The 22,211-nt window shown below is 41.0% G+C and overlaps 2 protein-coding genes across 3 annotated transcripts; one reads left to right on the top strand and one right to left on the bottom strand.

Moving 5' to 3' along the window:
- Positions 1-3,949: 3,949 nt before the first annotated feature.
- LOC115812006 (tubulin alpha-8 chain-like) lies at positions 3,950-5,627 on the top strand. Its single transcript, XM_030774478.1, has 3 exons — positions 3,950-4,172; positions 4,362-4,510; positions 4,647-5,627. The coding sequence occupies exons 1-3, from the start codon at positions 3,995-3,997 to the stop codon at positions 5,625-5,627; spliced, it is 1,308 nt and encodes a 435-aa protein (XP_030630338.1). The 5' UTR covers positions 3,950-3,994.
- A 722-nt stretch (positions 5,628-6,349) lies between these two features.
- wls (Wnt ligand secretion mediator) lies at positions 6,350-21,656 on the bottom strand. Of its 2 annotated transcripts, XM_030774476.1 has the most exons (12): positions 21,493-21,656; positions 18,736-19,008; positions 14,956-15,080; positions 14,561-14,722; positions 13,258-13,394; positions 11,395-11,563; positions 10,957-11,054; positions 10,721-10,784; positions 9,899-10,042; positions 9,650-9,733; positions 9,265-9,418; positions 6,350-7,404 (listed from the first exon to the last, which is right to left on the bottom strand). In XM_030774476.1, exons 1-12 carry the CDS (start codon positions 21,596-21,598, stop codon positions 7,295-7,297), a joined length of 1,626 nt encoding a protein of 541 aa, XP_030630336.1. In that variant the 5' UTR covers positions 21,599-21,656; the 3' UTR covers positions 6,350-7,294. The 2 variants fall into 2 exon arrangements, with proteins under 2 accessions (XP_030630336.1, XP_030630337.1); XM_030774477.1 differs by lacking the exon at positions 18,736-19,008.
- Positions 21,657-22,211: the final 555 nt, after the last annotated feature.

The following is a 22,211-nucleotide window of genomic DNA, read 5'->3' as shown; positions in this document are numbered from 1 at the left end:
GCTAATCAATCAAACTGTGTCTCACGACACAGAACTGAGAGACTGGCTGGTGCCGTAAATGTTTCAACTAATAACTCACTCCAGCTTTTCCTTTTCACTGCCTTCCAGCAAAGAGAACTAGCTCCAGTTTACACAATGTTGCAAACAGCTGTTCTTAAATGAGGTGAATCTCTTCCTACCTGTCCTGCAAGAAGCTGATAGGATCATATAAAGAAAAGAAAGTTGGGACCATATTAGTCCAGGCAGCTTATGATACACTGTAGAGTCACAACAGATCAGTCACACCTTGAACACCACCCCCACATTATAAGGTGAAGTAATGTCTGCCATTTTTTAGAAGCTGTTTCCAGAAATAAAACCAGCATATTCAAAGGAGTTTCACATTATGCAGGACATTATACAGAATAGACTAAGTAAAGGACATCTCTATTGATGTGTCACATGCCCATCTACTAACACACAATACTTTGAACACTAATTGTGTAATTATGAACTCCGGGTAAATTGCCTTTTAAAGATAAATAACTCTAATAAGAAGATAACACCTGTGCAATTATATACCAGGTAAAAGACTGAAAAAAAGAAGAGCAAAGCAGTCAGGATGAGGTAACAGCTGCTCCCATACCTACTTTTGATAGACATGACTAATCAGCTTCGATTCTGGAAAAAGCAAATAAAATATTTTTGAAGTAATTTACCAGGCAAAATAGACAGCAAAAAATCTGAGTCTGAACCAGTTGATATCTCGACCCACCTTTCCAATCAGAAGCAGAGTGCAGTGGGAGACACAGTCGCTCAATATCGGTCAATATCTGGAGTGCCGTGCAGCACACAAAAATCTCCATGGCATTTCAGCATATGCTGCAGTTCTTCTCATGACAGTACACCTCCTATAAAAATGTGCTATTTCTTTTAAAATGCAAACCAACATCATTTCAGAATTATTCCATGTTTAAGTACATTCTAACTCCTTTGTGTCTATAAAATAGTAACAGGCATGGCAGGATTACTGTCCAAGCGTTAATTCATTGGAAATCTTCCCAGAGGTTATCACATAAGATGATGCAGAGTCTTGTGTACTGATTATCCAAAGTTTTAGGACTGAGATAACAAATTTCAAACTCAGTGTAAAAGTTCATTGTGCTCAAATTGTTACACTGAAATAAAGTTTAGCAAAGGGAACTGCATTCTGAATCTTGCTATTCCTACTCAGAGGTGAAAAAATTCCAATGTGTTTGACATGCTCTCATATATAACGACCTCCACAAGAATAGCTGGTTTCAAAAAATCAATATCTGAATGTGATTATGGAAATGATTGGTGAGACATAAGGAGAAAAGCATTAATAATGCAGTTCTTCAGTTTTACCGAGTAAGGGTAACATCATTCCCAGGAAGAAATCATACTGTACTATTAGACTTAGACTCAGACAACTTTAATGTCCTCCAAGAGGCAATATGTGGTACAGCACAGAACATATAGACACATTAAAAGCACATCAAATAAACAGAAACAACAATAATCCAAATCATCTATAGCATCCATCATAAATGCCATCACAGTCAAGGCAGACATTTAAAGTGCATAAAACACATCCTCTGGTCTATGTATTGCCCCAGACTCCCTGTGGCTACCACATCTTGCTTAACTGAGTTATTGCCATGGGAATAAATGGATTTTTTTGCTTGGTTGGTTCTGATATTGAGGTATCTATACCTCCGACCAGAAGGGAGTGGCCCAAACTCTGCTGAAAGTGGATGAAATGTATCCATGCAGACCTTGTCTCTGCCTTCTCAGTCAGCCTGGCCAGGTACAGATAGTGCAGGTCAGCCTGCTGCACCCCCATGATTTTCCCACAGGTCTCTTCAATTTTCCCCAATTCATTCTTATGAGTAATTTTGGAATGTCCATACCTTTCAGAGTAACGGAGGAAACAAGGTTTTAAGGGTCGTGAAAGAGAGCCAGAACAGTTTGTGTCCTAGTGTTGAGTAGTTGCGTCTGAGATTGGTCAAACAAAATCTGAGAAGAACATGGCCATGCATAACTTTGCATCATAAGAGAGAGAGAGAGACAGAGATCAGAGAGGGAGAGAGAGAGACAGACTCTAATGCACGAAAAAGGGAAAAAGAAAACATTGTCAAACACTATAACTCAAGATCAGAAGCTACAGTCAGTACCCCCACTATATATGTCATTACTTATCTCATCTCTCCCCTGTCTCTAACTTACTCTAACTTACTTTCTCAAAACATACAAAACAAACAAACAAACAATGCAAGGTGGGACTTAAGCACTTAACAAAATATTTAGAGGTCCTTTCCAACTTTATAGGCATTTCTGGATATTGATATGATTGAGCATCTGCTGAAAATTTGCCAATATCATCCATTTTTCAATATAGCCAACATTCTCTACAAAAACTCACACAGTAGATTCAGTTTGAGAGATGACAGGATTTGTTTGTATTGAAATAACAGTTACGATGAGGCCATCATATCTAACATGAATTCATACACAGCTACGTGTACACAACATGTGTACTGTGCTGAAAACAACTAACATAGCAGACATAGGGGGTATTCCAACTATGTGGTTTAGTGACGCACCCAGATAAATTAACTAAGTAGTAAGTAGTAAACCTAATAGAGGAGCCCTATGACTTCATTCTCCTAACAAAACAAAGACCTAGGGTTTTTCCAATAGGAGGTTTACTACTTTGAGTTAACTTATCCGGGTTAGTCACGAAACCATGTACTTGGAACACCCCCATAGTCTGTCAGGCAGTAGCCCTGCTGAATCATGCCTATGTGGTAAATTAAGAAATTTAAGAGGAATTAAGAAATGCTCCACTTTTACTAAAAAAGCCAGAGTCACTCCATGTTCTTTAGTATTTTAAAAAGATCAAACATGTCATTACTATTCAACACTGAGCTGGCACAAATGAATAAAGCCTGTCAGTTGGTCCTACATATTGTCAGTCAAGAACCCAGGCCATTGTTTCTTGATCCACTTTCACAAAGATCACTCGCCTGTGCGTTTTCAATACAGCCTAGAATTCCCGATGTCGGTAATCAACTGAAAAAGGAATAGGGGAAAAGCCAAGGATCAATCCAGCCCGCTCTGCGCAGGACCACCAACGTAGTGAACAAACGCTGTAAAGTCGTAGTGGTGAACTGAACTATCACCGTGACGTTGGCTCAGTTAGCAAAATTATTTTCTGACACCAGGGTAGAGTGACAAGCTTCCTAATTTCTTACATGAGCTTGTCAGAGGCGGCTGTGATCACTTTAAAGTAAATTCTTACGGTTTAATGAATAAAACAGAGCAGCCGAAAAATCCTGTTACAAATTTACACTTTGTCTACAAATTTTCCGATAATGATTTCTCAAAGTTAAGGAAATCTGCGTATATGTTTTGTATCTCGCTCATTGCCTATGATTTATATGTTCATATACGCATCGGCACACAGCTGTTGTCATTCAAACCCCTCAAATTTTATTTTTTTTTTTTAGAACTGGTTGAAACCCAGAGAGAAACCAACCCATTTGTCATATTTGATTGGTCCACAACAGATTCGCAATTCCGTTAAGAGACATCAATTTAAAACCACGCCCATAATATGTAATTGCCTTTACCTTCGTATAAAGAGGGAAAGAAACGTCTTTGTTGTGGTTGTAAAGGTGAGTTACGTTTATCTCGTTGATCAGTAATGCACAAAAATCAGTGAGTGGTCTTTCCGTCTTAATTACCTTTGAAAATTATTTTTTGTTTAATGGTTGCAGGATTTTGGGCCTCAACGTTTCCCTTCCTTCTTGTCAGCTCACTACAATGGTAATAAATAGACGGTTTTCATGTTGACATTCTTCTACAACTAAAGGCTTATGCTGATCTCTCCAGAGATGTAAGCACATGATTATGGATTGTGGGATAACTGAACTCTCATTCCTTGTAGAGGGAGTGCATTTCTGTTCACATTGGCCAAGCAGGTGTCCAAATGGGCAATTCATGCTGGGAGTTATATTGCCTGGAACATGGAATCCGACCAGATGGGACTGTTCTTGGCGATACCTCTGCTTTAACGGACTCTTCTTTTGGCACGTTCTTCAGTGAAACTGGTGCTGGAAAATATGTTCCAAGGGCTGTCTTCATAGACCTAGAGCCATCAGTTGTAGGTAAACATTCATTCATATGGGTTTCTGGTGGTCTGGCAGCATTTATTGGATTGCTTTTGAATGATCTTGGTTTCACTTGTCTTACAAGCAAGAGTTTCTGGTTCTGTTGCTCGTACACGGATTGAGGTTCGTGGGTACGTTTTTGGTCAATAATAAAGCACTGTCACAAATGTTCCTCTTAACTTGCAGATGAGATTCGTAATGGGGAGTACCGTCAACTTTACCACCCTGACCAACTGATCAGTGGCAAAGAAGATGCAGCCAACAACTATGCCCGTGGTCACTACACCATTGGCAAAGAGATCGTGGACTCTGTGCTTGATCGAATGCGGAAGATGGTGAGTCTGATGCATTTGATTAAGAAAAAGCCGACCTTGGTTTGGATTGGACAGAAGGCTAAAAAGCACCATGGTGCTTTCTGTACTAAGTGGTGTTTAGTCTGTTGAATTCATTTGCTTCTAATCCTGTTCCCAGGCTGACCAGTGCACTGGACTGCAAGGTTTCTTGATCTTCCACAGTTTTGGTGGTGGGACTGGATCAGGTTTTACTTCTCTGTTGATGGAACGATTATCTGTCGATTATGGCAAGAAGTCCAAACTGGAATTTTCAGTCTACCCAGCACCTCAGGTTTCTACTGCTGTGGTGGAACCCTACAATTCCATTCTGACCACACATACCACCCTAGAGCATTCTGATTGTTCTTTCATGGTTGACAATGAGGCAATTTTTGACATATGCATGCGCAACCTTCAAATTGAGCGTCCTTCCTACACCAACCTCAACAGGCTAATTGCCCAAATAGTGTCCTCTATTACCGCCTCTCTGCGCTTTGATGGAGCCCTTAATGTAGACCTCACCGAATTCCAGACCAACCTTGTGCCATACCCTCGTATCCACTTTCCCCTGGTTACTTACTCTCCCATCATCTCTGCTGAAAAGGCATACCATGAGCAGCTTTCTGTTCCTGAGATTACCAATGCTTGCTTTGAGCCAGCCAACCAGATGGTGAAGTGTGATCCACGCCGTGGCAAGTACATGGCTTGCTGTTTGCTGTACCGTGGCGATGTGGTGCCCAAAGACGTTAATGCTGCTATAGCTAACATCAAGACCCGCCGTAGCATCCAGTTTGTGGACTGGTGTCCCACGGGGTTCAAGGTTGGCATCAACTACCAGCCACCCACTGTGGTGCCTGGTGGCGATCTAGCCAAAGTCCAGAGAGCCGTGTGCATGTTGAGCAATACCACTGCTATTGCAGAAGCCTGGAGTCGCCTAGATCACAAGTTTGACCTGATGTATGCAAAGCGCGCCTTCGTTCATTGGTATGTAGGTGAGGGAATGGAAGAGGGGGAGTTCACTGAGGCCAGAGAAGACATTGCTGCTTTGGAGAAGGACTATGAGGAGGTAGGGGCAGAGTCTGATGATGGCTGTGTGGAGGAAGAGGAGGATGAGTACTAAAGTTGGACCTGTTTTTTGTGTACCTCTGAGCTGTGGTGATGTCAACTATATTCACAAATTAAAGCATTTGAAAAACAAGATTGCTCTTGCGTTTTGTGGTTGGGGTTTTTTTTTTTTTTTTTGTCTTAAATGCCAGATTAAAATGGGCGGCATGGTGGAGCAATGGGTAGCGCTGGTGCCTCAGGAAGGTCTTGGGTTCAATTCCCTGCGGGGCAGCCAGGGGCCTTTCTGTGCGGATTTCCTCCGGGAGCTCCAGTTTCCTCCCACAGTCCAAAGCCATGCAGGTTAGGTGACTTGGAGACACTAAATTGCCCCTAGGTATGCGTGTGTTTGTCTGTCCCGTGATGGACTGGTGACCTGAGCGCTGGGATAGGCTCCAGCACCCCCTGCAACCCTAATTAGAATAAGTGAGATTAAAATGGTATGCCAAAATGAGAATGTGCAATGTGTATTGTTTCAACTCTCACAATGGCCAGTTTGAATGAGGGGGGAGTATAATCTTCAAGATATCTGTGACAACTGTGTCTTGAGCCCAGGGTCTGCTTTTGGTTAAAGGAAGGTATTTGCCATCACATGGAAAACAAATGGCATAGCAGAAATGGAGGTTGTGTCCCAAAATACCTACGACAGTATTTGTAAAAGCTCAGTTTTGTAAATTAAAGGGTTCATTTCAATAAACAAACCACCACACAATTATAGATCCAGACATAATGAGATATGAAGTACAAGTTTTATTTAAATTAGCATAAAAAAAGCATGGAGAAAAACTAAATATCCACATGTGATAGCTGTTCTGAAAACCTCAAGATATTGTGTATAGACAGTTATACAACTAATGAATGTATTCCATACAGTTGAATATAAGCACTTTATAAAAATATATATCTACACCATATCAGTGTTGGCAATTCAAGCCCAGTGGACCATGCGTTTCTTCAGTCCAACAACACAGATCTCTTATACCATCTTGGTGACAAATGGCTGAAATCAGGAAAAACTTGGTCGTTTACAATGTTATGAGTTTACTTTTGAAAGGGAGTGTTTCAGGAAGTGAGAACTGGAACAGTGAAAGGAAGCCAGTGTTGTAATACCACAAATGAAAAACATGGACACAGCTATAGTAAATTCAACTAGATCTTCAACAAAATTAGAAACACTGTGCAAGATGTACACATATTGAAATACCTCTACTGACTAGAAAGGTCACTCAAATTTGATGAAATGCTGAAGGCAGGCAAATGTCAAACACTAACTGTAAGACAATACTGTCCTCTTGTATGTATTTCTCCTCAGAATTGCAAAGTACTTGGTAGTGCTCCCTTTGATTGCATGGACCAGTAAAGCCATAAAACGGCGCATTGAAAGCCATCAGTGCAAGTTAAAATTTCTAGCACCTTCAACTGTCCACCAGGTGTCGTGCTAGTTCATTCATATGTCCAACCAAAGGCCGTTTCTCCTAGAACGACCTCCAGTAGCAAAGTACAGCCGTGGTGACCTCAACTTGAGCGCCCTAAATAAGTTGGTACGAGGCAGAGTTTGCAAGAAGGAGTCTGTGATTGTAATGATGGGTAGGTACCATTTGAGCATGTTGGAACACTACAGGGATGCAAGCAGAAGGAAGACCGTGAGTTTGATGGGTTCAGGGATGGTCGGGGCAGGCGTTGAGGCTACTCTTGCGACGTTTTTCCAGTCATTTTGAAGATCTCTGTAGGACCATCCACATGGGTAATAGTGGTAGTCAGCTGAATGTCTTCTCCACTGTTGGCTCCTTGGTCACCTTTACGGAGCAGGGACAGAAACATGAGTTTCTCTCAGTCTCATGTACCAAACAAATGAAACTGAGGTTTCAATGGTCAATAGAAAACCTTATATTTTCAAAATCCACTGTGCTAGAGAAAGGATCGTCAATGGTTCAGACCAAACACCAGTTCCTTCCCTAATTTCCGCATCATTCTTCATGTTAACATTGTTCTCTATATCACTGTAATACTTTGACACCTTTCTTCAATAGTTTTTGAATCAACTGAATTTGCTGAATAGATAAAACTACTCAGAAGAAAAACGCACACATCTAAACAGTTATTTGGTTTGGAGATGTGGTTTCAATTATAAAAATGCTAAGGTGCTTTGTAAAATTCTCATAAAACGAGCAACTCTATTGCTCTGGTAAAATCTGGCTGTGTGTCACATCTACTTAATTAATTTTTGTGCCCCCAAACTGTAATATGCGGTTATCTGTGATTTTGTATATCACCCGTCTCACAGCAAGAACATTACTCAAGGATAATGAAGCTTGCACATGCTTTCCAAAACACATGTGAAGCCACTCACTATTTTTTTCACACTCTTACTCACATAGCCTTCAAGAGAAAAATAAGGCTATTTTCTGAACTGTCCCAACATAAGGAGTCTGATCATCTCTGACAACTGCTGAGTAGCAGGAAGAATGACTACTACTCACCGACTCCCAAAAGAACTCTACTGCATTCAAACAACTGAGGAAAACGGTGAATCCACAAAAAAAAAAAAAAAAAAAAAACACGATTCTTGATTGACACCTCTTGGAACATACGAAAGCATAGCCAAACCATGTACTTAATGTGGTCGGGACAAATATCAAGAAAGATCCCGAATGACTCTTAGTTGGACACAATCAAAGGCCACCAGAAAAGAGACTGGACCCTCTGCTGCTCTGCAAATGTCACAGACAGGTTTTGGGCGTCTCCAACATCCAAAGAAAAGCTTTCACTGTTTAGTTCTCAGTGTTTACTGCTTGGCTCTCTGTAACTTCACATCAAAGCTCTTATTCTGCTCGTAAAAAGCAGGGAAGAAGGCCCAGAAGTCGACTGACTTCGGTCTCAAAAGTGGAGGATTACTGTTTGAAGAGTCATCTGTAAAGTGTGTTTGCTATCTGACACACTCAAATTCTAGACTGAGACCAAAGAAAGGGAGGAGAAAAATGCTGTAATTCTCACATCAAGAGATGGATGGTTCTCATTTTGCCGTCCCTGGAAGGAAGTCTGGTCTCCATTAGAAACACCCATTCCAGCCAAAGAGGCCCCATTTCCCCATGGGAAAAAAACACAAGCCTCACCCATTCCTGGCCAATGAGATATGTAGTTAAAAAAAAAAAAAGAAATGAGGAGCTTTGACTGCTGTTTGAATTTGTACATCCGAACTGACTTGTCAGGGACTTGCTGCAGCAGCTGCATGTACATTATACATTATCTTCTCTTTCTTAGCAGAATTTGTATACTACATTTGAAACCAGAATCCTGCCTTTAGTCTCCCTTCAGAAATTACAATTTGTATTGCAAAGACCATAGCGTGTGTGAGTGGGCTACTTCAAGGATTTTTTACACTTAAAAGGCTTAGTCTCACAACACTTTCAAATTAAAGGATTTAAGCGCGCGTCATTTGTTTATAGTTCCCACCACGGTCTTTATGCTACTAATAACCTGTCTAAATTAACACGATTAAAGACTTGATCATGTTCCCGTTCTGATTCGTTATCCTTCAGCGCTTGATTTTAAATATTATAATATTCATTGGATTTCACTAGGGAGTAAACATGATATGGGGCAAAACAATTTTGACTTTTTAGTTTAGTCACCCATAAAAAGACTAAGAGGCTTACCGCTGGAATGCTCATCTCCATAACGTTTGTGTGACGGTGCATACAGGAACATGATGGCAAACACGTATAGGTTCCACATGCCATAGATCCCAGTGAAGAAAGCACTGTTCACTTGCACCGTGTAGTCTCCCCAGTGCCAATGGCCCTCATTCACCTGTGTTCAAATATGCACAGACAATCACATATACTTTTCAGTGTTTTGGTGCCTATCACCAAAGAGATATGACAGTCTAAGTGACCTAATCATTGGCTTTGTTTGTCAGGGATTTCAAATCCTGATCACAAATGCACATGTTCTTTCAACACACAAGCACAGGACAATCCGAAAAGAAATGAATGAAATTAAGATGAAACTTGAACAAATGGAAATATTTAACACTCTGACCTGGCTGATGATGAAAAAAATTACAGTCATGGCAGCACAAGCCAACGTAACCAACATCAGGAACTTAAACCGGAAGATGAGGCCCTGTGGAAATCAAAAAGAGTGTTTTTTTTTTTATTAATGATTTTTGATTATCAGTGACCATTCTACTGTGCCTGTATTGGCACTCCAGTCTGTAGTGCTCATTAACTGATGATGTACTTCTGCAGCAAACTTCAACTACTGTGGAATTATCATGACTAATTTTACCTCATAATGAAGTCGGCGGGCTTTGGTCATGGCAGGCAGAGCTGATCTCTTCCCACTGATGTTTCGGAATACTTGGAAAACCATGAAGCACAGGAAGAGGAAGTAGAGGCAGGCACAGATACCAGCCACTATGATGAAAGCCATCTGTATGGTTCTCAATCAAGGACACAGACAATTTTGGAATAAAGCTGGTATACACCATGAATCCAGCAGAGAGCATGTGATGAGCTGACAAATAATATGTAATAATTAACTCTTAACTACGCATACATTTACATTAAACCACCAGAATGCCTAACCTGAGTGCTTTCTCCCAATAACATTAATGTGTTGCTTTTGAGAAATGAACCCTAACCATTCTGGCCATCTCAAGAGAAAGAGATCTTTCAGAGGTGCTAAGACTTGAAAAACAGTCCACCCTGTCCATAAACAGTTAACAGCTGTGATATGTCCCACTCATCTTTTACTCTTATCTCACAGAGTGAGTGAGAGACAGAGGAAAAGGGAGGAGGCAGTTGGCTCAGTCAAGCCAGAGAGATCCTGCTGTGTGAAACAGGAAGTCACAATTCAGACGGGAATCCCGCGACTGAGACACTGCACAATATATGCAAATATGGACAGAAACCTCTTAGATAAGAAAAAAATCAACCTCTCCATTTTACGCAAGTGACAAATTAGCCCAGTTCAGCATGTGGATCTGTATTAGTGCCGTGTGGGCAGTGACAAACCTATGGGGAGGTGGGGGAACCCTGCAGATTGTTTGTAATACAGACCTTTTCAACTGAGAATGACACCATAACCATAAAATGATCAAAAGGATACAGCTAGTTCTGTCCCAACATCCGTAGCCCAAATACTGTAGAAAGGATTTGTCAACTGCACCCCTCTAGAACAGAGGGAAACATTATTTGAAGAATTACAATCATTCATGCATCAGTGCCAATCTAACAGCAGCTACAGTTTAAATTGATCTTCAACTCATGATTAAGATCAGCGGCCAAGGTAGAAAAGAAAAAAATTATATCTCATGAGTAATTACAGCTTTGATGTCACCTCACCTCTCACACATATCAAAGATGAAAAGGCAGAAGGAGCCAAAGACAATAGGGCCGACTTGCTTCCAGTACATAGAGAAACGATTCCTCTCAGTTTGGTCCTGATAGATAAACCAGTCAAGGACATACACAGAATAAGCTCGGCTAAAAGTAAAACTGTCCGACATTACAGTCATGTTAAAGTATTTTCCACCATGACTGGAATATTACAACTGCTGAACATCTGGATTGTTTTCACAGAAAGTCAACTGAGCAGATTATCACAGACATAAACAACACCTAATTATGATTTCATTAGCAAGGCCTAGTTCTGGATAATCTTTTGCTAAAGAACATAGTGACTATGGATTGATCTGATCAAAAATGACAGACACTTTCTCTAACCAAAATTATAATGACATAAAACTTCAACTTCCATTTGAGACAGTTTAAGTTCCTGACCATGAGATGTTCTCCACAGAAGATGATCCAGAATGACAGAAGCATGGCATAGAAGATTCCCTGACGGATGTCCCCAAACAGCAGCATCCAGGTCCAGTTGAAACCCACTGAGAACCATTCCACTGGAATATTGATGAAAGTCATGGAGATTCCCAAAGCAAAGATCACCCTGTTTGGGAAAAATCATTCATCAGCGTGGATGCGCAATAGCACCGATATGAGCAAAGCCCTCTTGTTTAATGTACATTCCTAGGACTTTTAACAAAACCACAACATTGCTCTGTAACAAAACTTTTAAGCATTAAAGAACACTTTATCTAAATGTCTAAAATACGTACTTGACAAGAATAGTTATGAATTAGTAACAATACGAGTTGCTCCTCTTTTTTTGCTCTGTACTTGCAGAGACATACATGCTGGGACAAGATAAAAGGCTAATTGGGAAGGGTGCAGGGAGATGGGGGCTGAAATTGACTCAAAACATGAATTGCATTCCAGTTCGCTCAAAAGCCAGAACAGTCTCAGCATGTTCAACCAAGCCAACACAGAGAGAGTCCACATTGTGTTGGTATGCTAAGAATGTCCTGTGCTAGCAAATGTAAACCAGTGGTAAGAAGCATGCAGTTGTGCAAGTGTGCGTGCATGCATTTTGGATTAAAAGATTGTTTTAACGGTGTAAAATTACAGCAGAACTATGTTCAGCACTTAAACCTGCAGGAACAAGGAAGTTAGCATTCCAATAATTGACTACTAAGGCTGATTTTACATATAAACACACTTCCTACAGCATAAACTTCAAACTCTCTGAACAAAAAGGTTCAGTAAGACTTTGTGGTACTTTCAAACTATCTAAGTTTATTCTCAATGTGCTTTTTGAAGAGAGCATGATAAGGCTCAGAACTGATAATACCGCAGGATAAAAATCTGTGAACAAGTCACGCATGAAAAGAGGGAAGGCATCGTCTGTGATAGCTTTAAACTTGCATTTTCAGTGTAACAGCTGACTCTGGCTCCACTAGAGCAGAGTGTTATCTTGGCACGGCTCCTACAATAAGACAGACAGCGGGAAGTCCATGTTATGCATTCTCTAGCTTCTCCTCTTTTAAGACATTAAAAGGGCTCCAATTTCTGTCTTGACGCCTCAGTGGAATAGCATGCAAGTCAGCTCGCCAAAGCTTTTACAGCATGAAAAAATCATCCCCCTGCCCAGGAATGACATACGGGTGTGACGACTTGAGAGCTTCTGGTCTTTGGGGATGGACCAACTGTGGCAAGCCCAAGCGTAGGAGGAACAGAGCGCTTAGAGCAAGAGCTTGGAGCAGCAAAACTCTCGCAGCAACTCTCTCTTTTTTTTTTTTTACCCTGGCTACATTTCAAGAAGAAAACCGACAAACAACTTGCACGAACTCCATGTTACATTAACTGTACATTTCACATACAGTGAATAACACTGTAGTTCTCATTGTTTAGGACAAAAAAGAAAAAAAAATGAAAAAGGGGAAGAAAAAAAAAACCACACGACAAGACTTCTGAAGGAGGTAATACATAGGGAAGTGAAAATACAGAATCACTGAAAAAGTCACAGCACTCTGAACAAACATTCCTCAGTTGAAGCAGTGCTCTGAATTAGTCATCCAAGTAGAGGTTCACATTTTCTATGGTACCATCATTTGCTCATTTGCTATGTAAATGCGCATTTGTCGTTACCTCCTACACTTGGCCAGTAAATGAATAAAAGCCCAGTCAAATTTACACCCTGCAGGATATATGCTGAAAGTGCCAACCTAGTACCACAGCTGCATGCATTGTTGAAGGAATATTCCTCCCTGTTCAAGGTATTAAACCCTGTACTCATGATCTTACTTTTCCAGCAGCACAGGAGGTCTGGTCATCAGGGTGATTCTCCTCCAGTACCATATCATGATGATGAGGATGCTTGGAGTGAGGAAGGTCTTCATGGCAAACCACACCTTGGTAAAGCCACCGTTCTGGTGGATACCCTAAAATAGGAGAAGTGAGTATTAAACAGAAACAAATTTCACACAAATTTAGCTCTGGTATTTTTCTAGATTACAAGTAACAGGAATGCCTTTCTACATTTACGGGAAATCTGAGCTGGTCATTACGTAATAAAGCATATAGGCGAGGCAAGGCAAGTTTATTTATAGAGCACATTTCGGACTCAAGGCCATCCAATGTGCTTCACACAAGGCATATAAAACATCAGATAAGAAATATAAAATAAGATAAATAAAAAGAAATAAAGAGATAATACAATGTATAAGGGAAAATGAACAAAAATTTGAACTTAGAAGGAAGAGAAAACATAAAAAGAATACAGGTCAGGCAGTGCAGAACAAAAACATTAGATAAGAAATGCAGAGTAAGATAAGCAAAAACAAATTAAAAAAATGATAATACAATGCATAAGGGAAAATAACAGAATTAAAATTGACAAACAAGAGAATGCATAAAAAAAATAAAGGTCAAGGTGTATAGACAGTGTAGAACAAAAAAGTTAAGTCTAGATTTAAAAGTGGGACGCTTCTGAGGTCCTCTGGAACTTTGTTCCAGCTGTGTGCAGCACAGTAACTAAACACAATCTCACCGTGTTTAGCTCTAATATATAGAATAGTTAGCTGAGATGTAATAGTAAGTCAGAGATGTATTTTGGCCATAAACCACTGAGCGATTTGTAAACAACCAACAGTCAATCCTTCGACTAACTGGAAGCCAGTGCAGAGATCTGAGAACTGGTGTAATGTGTTCAGCTTTCTTGGTTTTAGATAGAGCTCTAGCAGCAGTGTTCTGGATAAGCTGTAGGTGTCTGAGAGCTTTTTCCGCTAGCCCTGAGAAAAGACCATTACAGTAATCTAACCTACTAGAGATAAAGGCATCCATGAGCTTTTCTAAGTCTTGTTTGGGGATGAATCCTCTAATTCTCGCTATATTTTTGAGATGATAATGGGTTGATTTTGTTATTAAGTTGATGTGGCTATTAAAATTTAGATCCGAGTCCAAGTGCTGAGTCCAACTGTATAGAAAACATGATCTACACAGTACCATAAGGACACAACTGTTTTTACAGGCATGTATTGAAAGCTCTCTCCTAATCTCCATAATTTTTCTGATTAACCAGACATGCTACAGTCCGATTCACACTCACCACCAGCCGAATGTCCTTGACCTCTCCAATACCGATGTTCACTTTCTTGCGTTCACTGACCGGCAGGCGGATGTTGAGCAGGTAGTACTTGTGTGCCACGCTGCCCACTTCCATGAAGGGCAGCAGGTCACACTCATAATAACGTCCCTCATTCTCAAAAGTCTGAAGATGCAAGATAGCAGTTACATTCATGAGATTTCACCAAAGCTTACTTGATCAGAGAGTCACTATCAGTTTATTCACAAATAACCAAAAAGAGGTTTCAAAAATCGATTAAATATACTTAAGGAAAAACGTTGAATGCTGGAACATGGTTATTGTTTATGGTTGCTGACATGTGGGCGTTTAGACATCTGGTATGTGAACATTTGAGAGACCGGTAAACCCATGTTTACCTTGGCTGTGGTGAAATTGCAGTTGAGCTTCCTCTGTTCCACAGAATGAGCCATCTCAGTCCATTCACTCACTGTGTCATCTCTGTAAGCCAAGCCAACATCTATGGTAACCATAGCCCCATCCTCTGAAAAAAACAAACAAACAAAAAAATCCACATCAGCTTTACCAGCTTTCCTTTTTAACACAGTACTGAGATACTTATAATATCTTCTATTCACTTTTAGAGGTTCAACAATCAGCATGCAAAATAAGCACATTAAAATATGTATTTTAAAAGAAAACTATACCAATAGTATTTCAAAAAGTACTTTACAGATTGCTTTGTTAAGTTATTTCAATATATGGCGATACCCAGTTGCATTTTTATGTGACAAAAAATTAGTTCCTGATGAGCGATGAGCAGATGTGCCCTTCTGGGAAAAGGCCAGAGCATGAGCAATAAAAGAATACATTCAGAACAAACCACTCACAGCCTGCATTATCTCCCCTCAGATCAGAGCAAAGCAGGGAATACCTCAAGGTTCTCCAGTACCCATTTACTCTCAGCATACTGACTCTTCATACCCCCACCTCAAATGTCATGACATCACTTAACTCAAACATCACTTCACCGATACCGACTTTTATAAACCCAGAGCAAAAGAATGTGTCTCTCTTCTCTAAACATTTCAAATGATGCATTCCATCACACTACCTCAAATATTGCTGAATCTTTAGGTACACAGACTACGCACAAACTTGAGGGTTGCCACAAATAGCAAATGACATCCTCTAATCGAGTGGTCAGGCAGCTTAACGGTCCCCACAATGCATTCTGATGCTGCCCAGCCTTGGGAAAGCAGCAGCTATCTGAGTGTGGCCCCTGGTTTAGATCGCATTGCACAGCTTAGTGTGCTCTACTTCACCCCTTTAAAGAGACCCTTGTGCTGTTATGAAACAAGCTGGAGAGCACAGAAAGGAATTCTGTGGCTGAACTTAGAGAGGCAACGCTAGAAGGGGGAGTGCTAGGAGTGGGGATGGGGGAGGGGACGAGAGAGAGAGGGAGAGAGAGAGAGGGAGAGAGAGATGTGTTATTGGCAGCGCCCTCCTCTCCTCCTGTGTCTGCAGTGGCCCCCCTGCTGTAGCCTGTGCCAGAGAGTCTGAATGTCAGCTTAGCACACACAAACATTCCGCCCGAGCGCAGCGCCCATCACCCGGGCGACTAAGCCGTTTCAACAGCTGTGTTATTGCTGGAACCCTGCCAGGCTGCTCAATGCTGGGGGCATTCAGCCCAGCTAACCAGTTTTATTACACCAGAGGGAGACGTGGGACAGAGGTGGAGTCAGTGTCATGTGACTATAATGTAGGCCGGACTTTTCCCACCTTGGAGGTATTTAGGTCACAGGAGAGTTACCAAGGTGATTTCTCATCCATGTTTGAAAGGCAAACATTATCTACTCCAGGAGTGGAAGCAAGTTTTTCACGTGTTTTCCTGCCCCTGTGCACCAGCCTCAAACTGACTGACTTATTCTTAAAGGAAATATACAGCTATTGCTAGCTTCATAAAAGAATTGGAACTGAACTTGTGATACAATTGTGTGCATTACAACGACTGAAATAGTATAATATATTCTTTAAAGAAACTTAGCTGGGAACCCACTTCAAGCACATTAAATTATTTTCAAAGTAACAGTAACCGAATATTAGTTATTAACTAATCTAGTTTTCAGTGAAAATGACTATTTCAAAGAGTTTTTGGCATCACCATGAAAGCCATGACTTGACTCAGGTGGTCCTTCAAAAAGGGGGGAAATGCTAAGGTAAACTTATGACCGCCACAGTGTTTATGTTAGTCTGTACTGAGCAGTCCTATTTAATGTCAACAGATGCCATGGTCATAATTAAAAGCAAATACATTGCTGAATTATTTAAAGAATAAAAAGAACATTTTACCAGGACCTTAGCATTCTCATTAGGTGAGAGAGGCTGATGAGGTGAGGTACAGTATCTCCAGCCCCGTCATATTCACACGGTCAGAGGAGTAAAATCTGTTGTGGATCTGATTTATGTTCATTGCACTGTGCCACATCCAAAACACACTGGAACACCAGACACTCTGCTTTCACGTATCTAAAAATATCTCAAAATTCACTGAGGCCAGTTCCCCCAACTCACAACACACTCTGATGTCTATACAGCAATTCAGACCCCATCATGTCCTCCTCATGAATAGCAATCATGTAATATTCAGCCTTTACAGAAATCATGCATTCTGTGAAAGATAATAAAAAAAAAACATAACTATGCAGAGGTCTTGTGTCAGTGTTTGACAGAAACATGCACTGAATTCTAGTATCCCAATTAACCAAGGCAACCAGTTAACCTTACTGAGAGGAAGCTGCTGACATCAACAGCAGCTTTGCTCAGATGCTAGGGGCCACACCAGGGGATGAGGCTGGCAGACGATCAGAGGTTCTGTGCCACATCAGCTCTTAGATAAATGATAAACAGCAACATCTGGCTGTGTAGGAGTCCTCGGAAAGGATGATTCAGAGTGAGCAAGAAGAGGAAGCTGCTACGAAACTCTGAAACTGTGTTCTGTTATTGTCGAAAAACTCAGCTACATTTTAACTATATCACACATACAGCAAATAATGTCAACAGTATATGGTTCGTGGAAATACAGGCATGTGGCACAAAGGTCAACATGAGGAGTGGGACGGCTTTAACAAAATAATAGAAAGGTTTCGAGATGTTAGGAATGTCTCTCAAACTATTCTTTGAAAGAGTTTTATATGTGTTTGAAGAGGGGGAGGTTATGCCATTGGAAATATGGCAAATCTTAGGAGGCACCCTATTGGCTGGTAATGCGCTGAAGAACTACAGAGGCCCCTCCTCCAACTCTCAAGATGTGAATAGATAGAGAGGGAGCTCCTGCCGCTTAAAGGACCCCGTGTTCCGATCATTTTCCCAGACTGCCTCGGTGCAACAATGGCTCTTCATTAGTTGCCTGTGTTATCCTCTTAATCCTCTCTTTCAAAGAGCAGACTTGGACTGGCGCCAAGGTCCAACCCTCCCAGAGTTGTGAGATTTCAAATGGCTACAGTACCAAGGAGGTCTACTGAGAGGAAATGGCCAGTCATGATACTAGAAAGAAAGATTTAGTTTTTTGACAATGCAACACAAAGATGAGGGATCCTATCAAAAATATGAGGTATTTCACCGACATAAAGATGTGATTTAACTTATAGGTGAAAAAAGGAAACCAAGAGAATGAAAATCCACATGAAATCTCACATCTATAAATGTATGTCCACCACAATTGTTCCGAACACTGGTGAATGGGGAGATGTAAAGGTCAATTTGATCATGTGGTAAGAACAGTATTCCTTGAGATTAAGTCTCAGTGGAACAGGCAACAGCTTTGAGAATACCCCGCCCACACACACCCTCCCGATCCACGGATAAAAAGCCTTTAGGTATCCCAGAGTAAGAAAATAGCACATCCATCATTGTTAAGTCTTCCTTCAGCAAATCAGAAATTCAATCTACTTTGGAGGAACAGAACTGCTTTGGGTGCATGCTCCATTCCTTTGGACTTACACAACAGAGGACGGCTATGTTCTGCCCTTAGGTACAGTGATACTGACATGGGAGAAAAACAAAGACACAACCATCACTCACACAAATGATTGAGAACTAGAGGCCTGACACCGAGTTCTTTATATCTCACCAAACTGAGGGAGGTCATGGACACACTGAGGAATACAGAGGCAGAGAAACAAGTTGATTTGACTCACCGATCTGGTTATACATTTTGAAGGCAATATCAAACTGGAGGATCACCAGCATAAACTGAAACCAGGGACTCATCTCTTTTTGGGGAAGAGGGATGTGGACGGCAAAGACAATGTTATTGGCTTCAATCCTCCGAGCCATGGCCTCATCAAAGGTCCGGATCTTCTCACACTGGTTGGGGCCCCAGGGCATGAACCATTTTTTGGGCTGATGACTCTTCACAGAGTCCACACATTTAGCAGCCAAATAGTGGACAGCAGAGGTAGGACTGGGAGCTGTAGACAGAGAGAAGAGAAAATAGTAGATGAGACTGCAAGTAGGACCAGACCTACAGGAATATACAGGAGCATGTGTTATCACCACATACATAATAAAAGGTCCTTATTCAGAATATTACTTTCTACGCATTAAAATTCAGAGATCAACAAGGTCTTCCAAGAAAAACCTAGAGACTGTGCACTGCTTGAAACACTGTGCATAATCCACCCACTGGTACGAAAAAGCCCATTAACATCAGAAAGTGAGTGTCAATGCCCCTGAGGTGCTCATGGAGCAGGGGATGGGGGAAGTGTGTTAAACATCAGTTAAGAGAACTCTTCCTAGGTCACTAAGGACACCTGAAGTCTATAAATGTCCAGGAAGCGGAAGATAATGCAAAACAGTTTGTCGCCTTGAGGGAACTAGCTAAAGCAGAAGACAAGAGTTTGGTCTGCAGCAGGAATCACACTTGCCTGCGGGGAATTTTCCTGAATATTCAGCAGGTTGCTGCCGATTTACAATAAAGATAATCCCCTCCAACCCCATTCAAAACAACAGACTTCAAAGAAACACCATCACAAAAAAGGCAATTACAAATTACAGGGAAGTAACGTTTGCATGGACAGCTGCTGGACATAAAAAAAGATTTAGTCATACACTAGCTTTACTGCCACACAACAACTTTATTTATCCACCTTTCACCTCTGCACATTTACAGAGTGTACTCCTGCATGTACTTCAATGACATCACCCTCAAGCTATAGCAGAGACAGTATTAGAATGGTATTAAGTACATCTGCTTCTCAAGGGTGGCCTGGCAGATTACTCTCTACTGGCATCTGTGGGGTGCAGGAGTGTATAAACCAATGCATAAAAAACTAAGCAAACTAAATTAGCAATTGTGAACCACTCGGAGTTCAATTATTCATTGACCCGCAATCCTGGGAGCAAACACTCTTCAAGTCTCCACCCCAAACTGTCCAAAATAATGGTAGCCTTTGGTCCCAGTGACCTCATGCCATGTTGAGGCTGTCCAATAACAGGAGAAGCAGAGCGCCTTTCTACTCAATTACCCTGGCTGCCATCGGCCAACGAGCAAACACAAAGGAATCCGGCTTCATTAAATCAATCTCAGGCAAGAATGGCCCAAACAAGCTAATTTATGACCAGTCATCCATCTCTTCCCGGGGAGACTTAGAACAGTTTCCCAAAAATCTATAAAAGAGACACCGCCAATGGGGGGTGGCAGCAATAGCCTGTTCTCCAAAGGACAAGAATGATGCAAGCAAAACTTGCATCTCTAACTGAAATTCACCCCTGTGCAATAACTCTATTGTCTGTTTCAAGCATCAGTTCTGTTGTGGTTTAATCTCAGTGTGGAAGGCAGTGAAAAGATGGTGAAGAGTGAACATTTGACTGCATTAAGCTAAAGGAAATCAAAGCTATGATAACAAGACTGGTGAGTAAGAGGACAAAAACTGCCGGAGAGAGAAAAGAGAAGAAAGGAGAAGGATCCGGGAGACAAAAGTGCCACAGGCACAGCGAGACAAGTCAAAAGAAACAGAGGGGCTCCTTTTTCTCTGACAGAAGGAAGATCAAAGACACGAAGTTCTACAGAATAGATGTACCTTGTTTAACCATTTACTGACTGAATGCTTGGACAGCCCTTATTCTTAGAAGTATAAACGCACAGAGGCCAAAATGATGTTATTATTGATAACAAATTAACAGCTCACAAACCCTGAATGCCCAGGGAAAACAACACAAAAAAAATACAATCCGTATGAGATCAACAACGTTGGTGTTTAACTGTTTCACAGCAGTTCTAAATGAAACTGTGCCACGCATATTTACCATGGATGATGAAATTCCGATAGATTTCTGGTAGGAAACCTACGGGGTTTTTGTTTTGGTTTTTTTAATCAAGGCTACTTAGGATGTAGCAAAATGCTTCACTTTAGAAGCGGTGCAAAACTTTGTTTTACCAAGGATTGACGAACTGAACAATTTAGAAATATAATTTAGAGCATTACTGCCTTCCTGCAGTGATCGAGCACCTTTAAAAACACGAATAACCAGACAGTGTGAATAACTCACGAGTACTAAAAAAGGACCACGCCAGAATAGCTTGTGGAAATCAAAGCTGCGACAAAGCCGTTCCTTTGTATTCCATCTGATTTGCAGACACAGGAAAAAACTTTTCAATGTTCCACACCTGAAATACTAACGATACAAAAGCTGTGATCGTACCGCTCTAAAAAACGAGTGCTTATCTTGGATAATGTGCGACAAACAAATTCCGAGACTTTTCACTCCGTTCCAGAAAGATCTGCTTTTAGTAAGACAAGTATGTCAGTTGTTTTTGAGTCGGCTCACTTTCCGTACAGCCTATGTTGCATAGGATCCGAGGCTAAAGGATTGCTGCTCACTTCCAAACAAAAGATGAAAAAGCATAATGAAGGAAAAAACTTCATTGTTTGTTTTTTTACCAGGCTACTTACCAATCAATCCACCGACCATAAAGGAAAATACTTGGAATAAAAGAAGAATAATTCCCACAATCACCAACTTTTTCGTGCTCATATTTTCAATAATTGCCCCGGCCATTTTTGAAAAGTTTGTGCCTCTCGAGTCGTGGAAGTAAACTTAGCTAGGTGAAACGGAATGATAGAGCCCGCATCCAGGTAGCTGTTCTTGCGCCCCGAGATTGAGTGTGGGAGAGAAAGGCAGAGTGCTGTCTGCTTTAGCGCTGTTTCAAGGGGAACTATAGGGGGAAAGAACTATCACATGACTACACTCTGCATCCTGCACTGAAATTTGTAGAGCGCCGCATTGCCAGAGAAGACCTCAAGGCAGTTCTATTTATTGATCTATGACAGCATATTAGACATATATGACACAGAGTACATAGGTGGAGAACCAGTGCTTTCGTAGTTTACATTCCCATACGATAACCAATTCTCTCTCTCTCTCTCTCTCTCACTCTCTCACTCTCTCTCTCCCTCGTTTAAATTTAAATCAGAGTTTCATTTGAATTTGGATTTCCAACATCTGCGGGGGAGTATATCTTTCCCATTCTTAGCTACATCTTCAAATTGTCTTATTCTATTTACTTAGAATAAGAAAATTAAAGATATTGATAAGAAGATTTCAAAATAAGATGTTTGAAAATGTTTATGGAAAGTAGTTTGAAGCGATAAAATCAGAAAGAAGAAGCAGT

This window comes from Chanos chanos, chromosome 5 (assembly GCF_902362185.1).
Source record: "Chanos chanos chromosome 5, fChaCha1.1, whole genome shotgun sequence".
Classification (NCBI taxonomy): Eukaryota; Metazoa; Chordata; class Actinopteri; order Gonorynchiformes; family Chanidae; genus Chanos; species Chanos chanos.
The sequence above is the reverse complement of the archived record's forward strand: the minus strand, read 5'-3'. Positions and strand labels throughout refer to the sequence as shown.

Excerpts from the sequence above, each read along its gene's own strand:
- LOC115812006 (XM_030774478.1), top strand. The coding sequence starts at position 3,995 with ATGGGCAATTCATGCTGGGAGTTATATTGCCTGGAACATGGAATCCGA. Across the intron at positions 4,173-4,361 it reads CCTAGAGCCATCAGTTGTAG|ATGAGATTCGTAATGGGGAG; the intron begins GTAAACATTCAT and ends CTTAACTTGCAG. Across the intron at positions 4,511-4,646 it reads TTGATCGAATGCGGAAGATG|GCTGACCAGTGCACTGGACT; the intron begins GTGAGTCTGATG and ends TCCTGTTCCCAG.
- wls (XM_030774476.1), bottom strand. The coding sequence starts at position 21,598 with ATGGCCGGGGCAATTATTGAAAATATGAGCACGAAAAAGTTGGTGATT. Across the intron at positions 15,081-18,735 it reads CAAAATGTATAACCAGATCG|AGGATGGGGCTATGGTTACC; the intron begins GTGAGTCAAATC and ends TGTTTTTTTCAG. Across the intron at positions 10,043-10,720 it reads ATGTTGGGACAGAACTAGCT|ATGGCTTTCATCATAGTGGC; the intron begins GTATCCTTTTGA and ends AGAACCATACAG.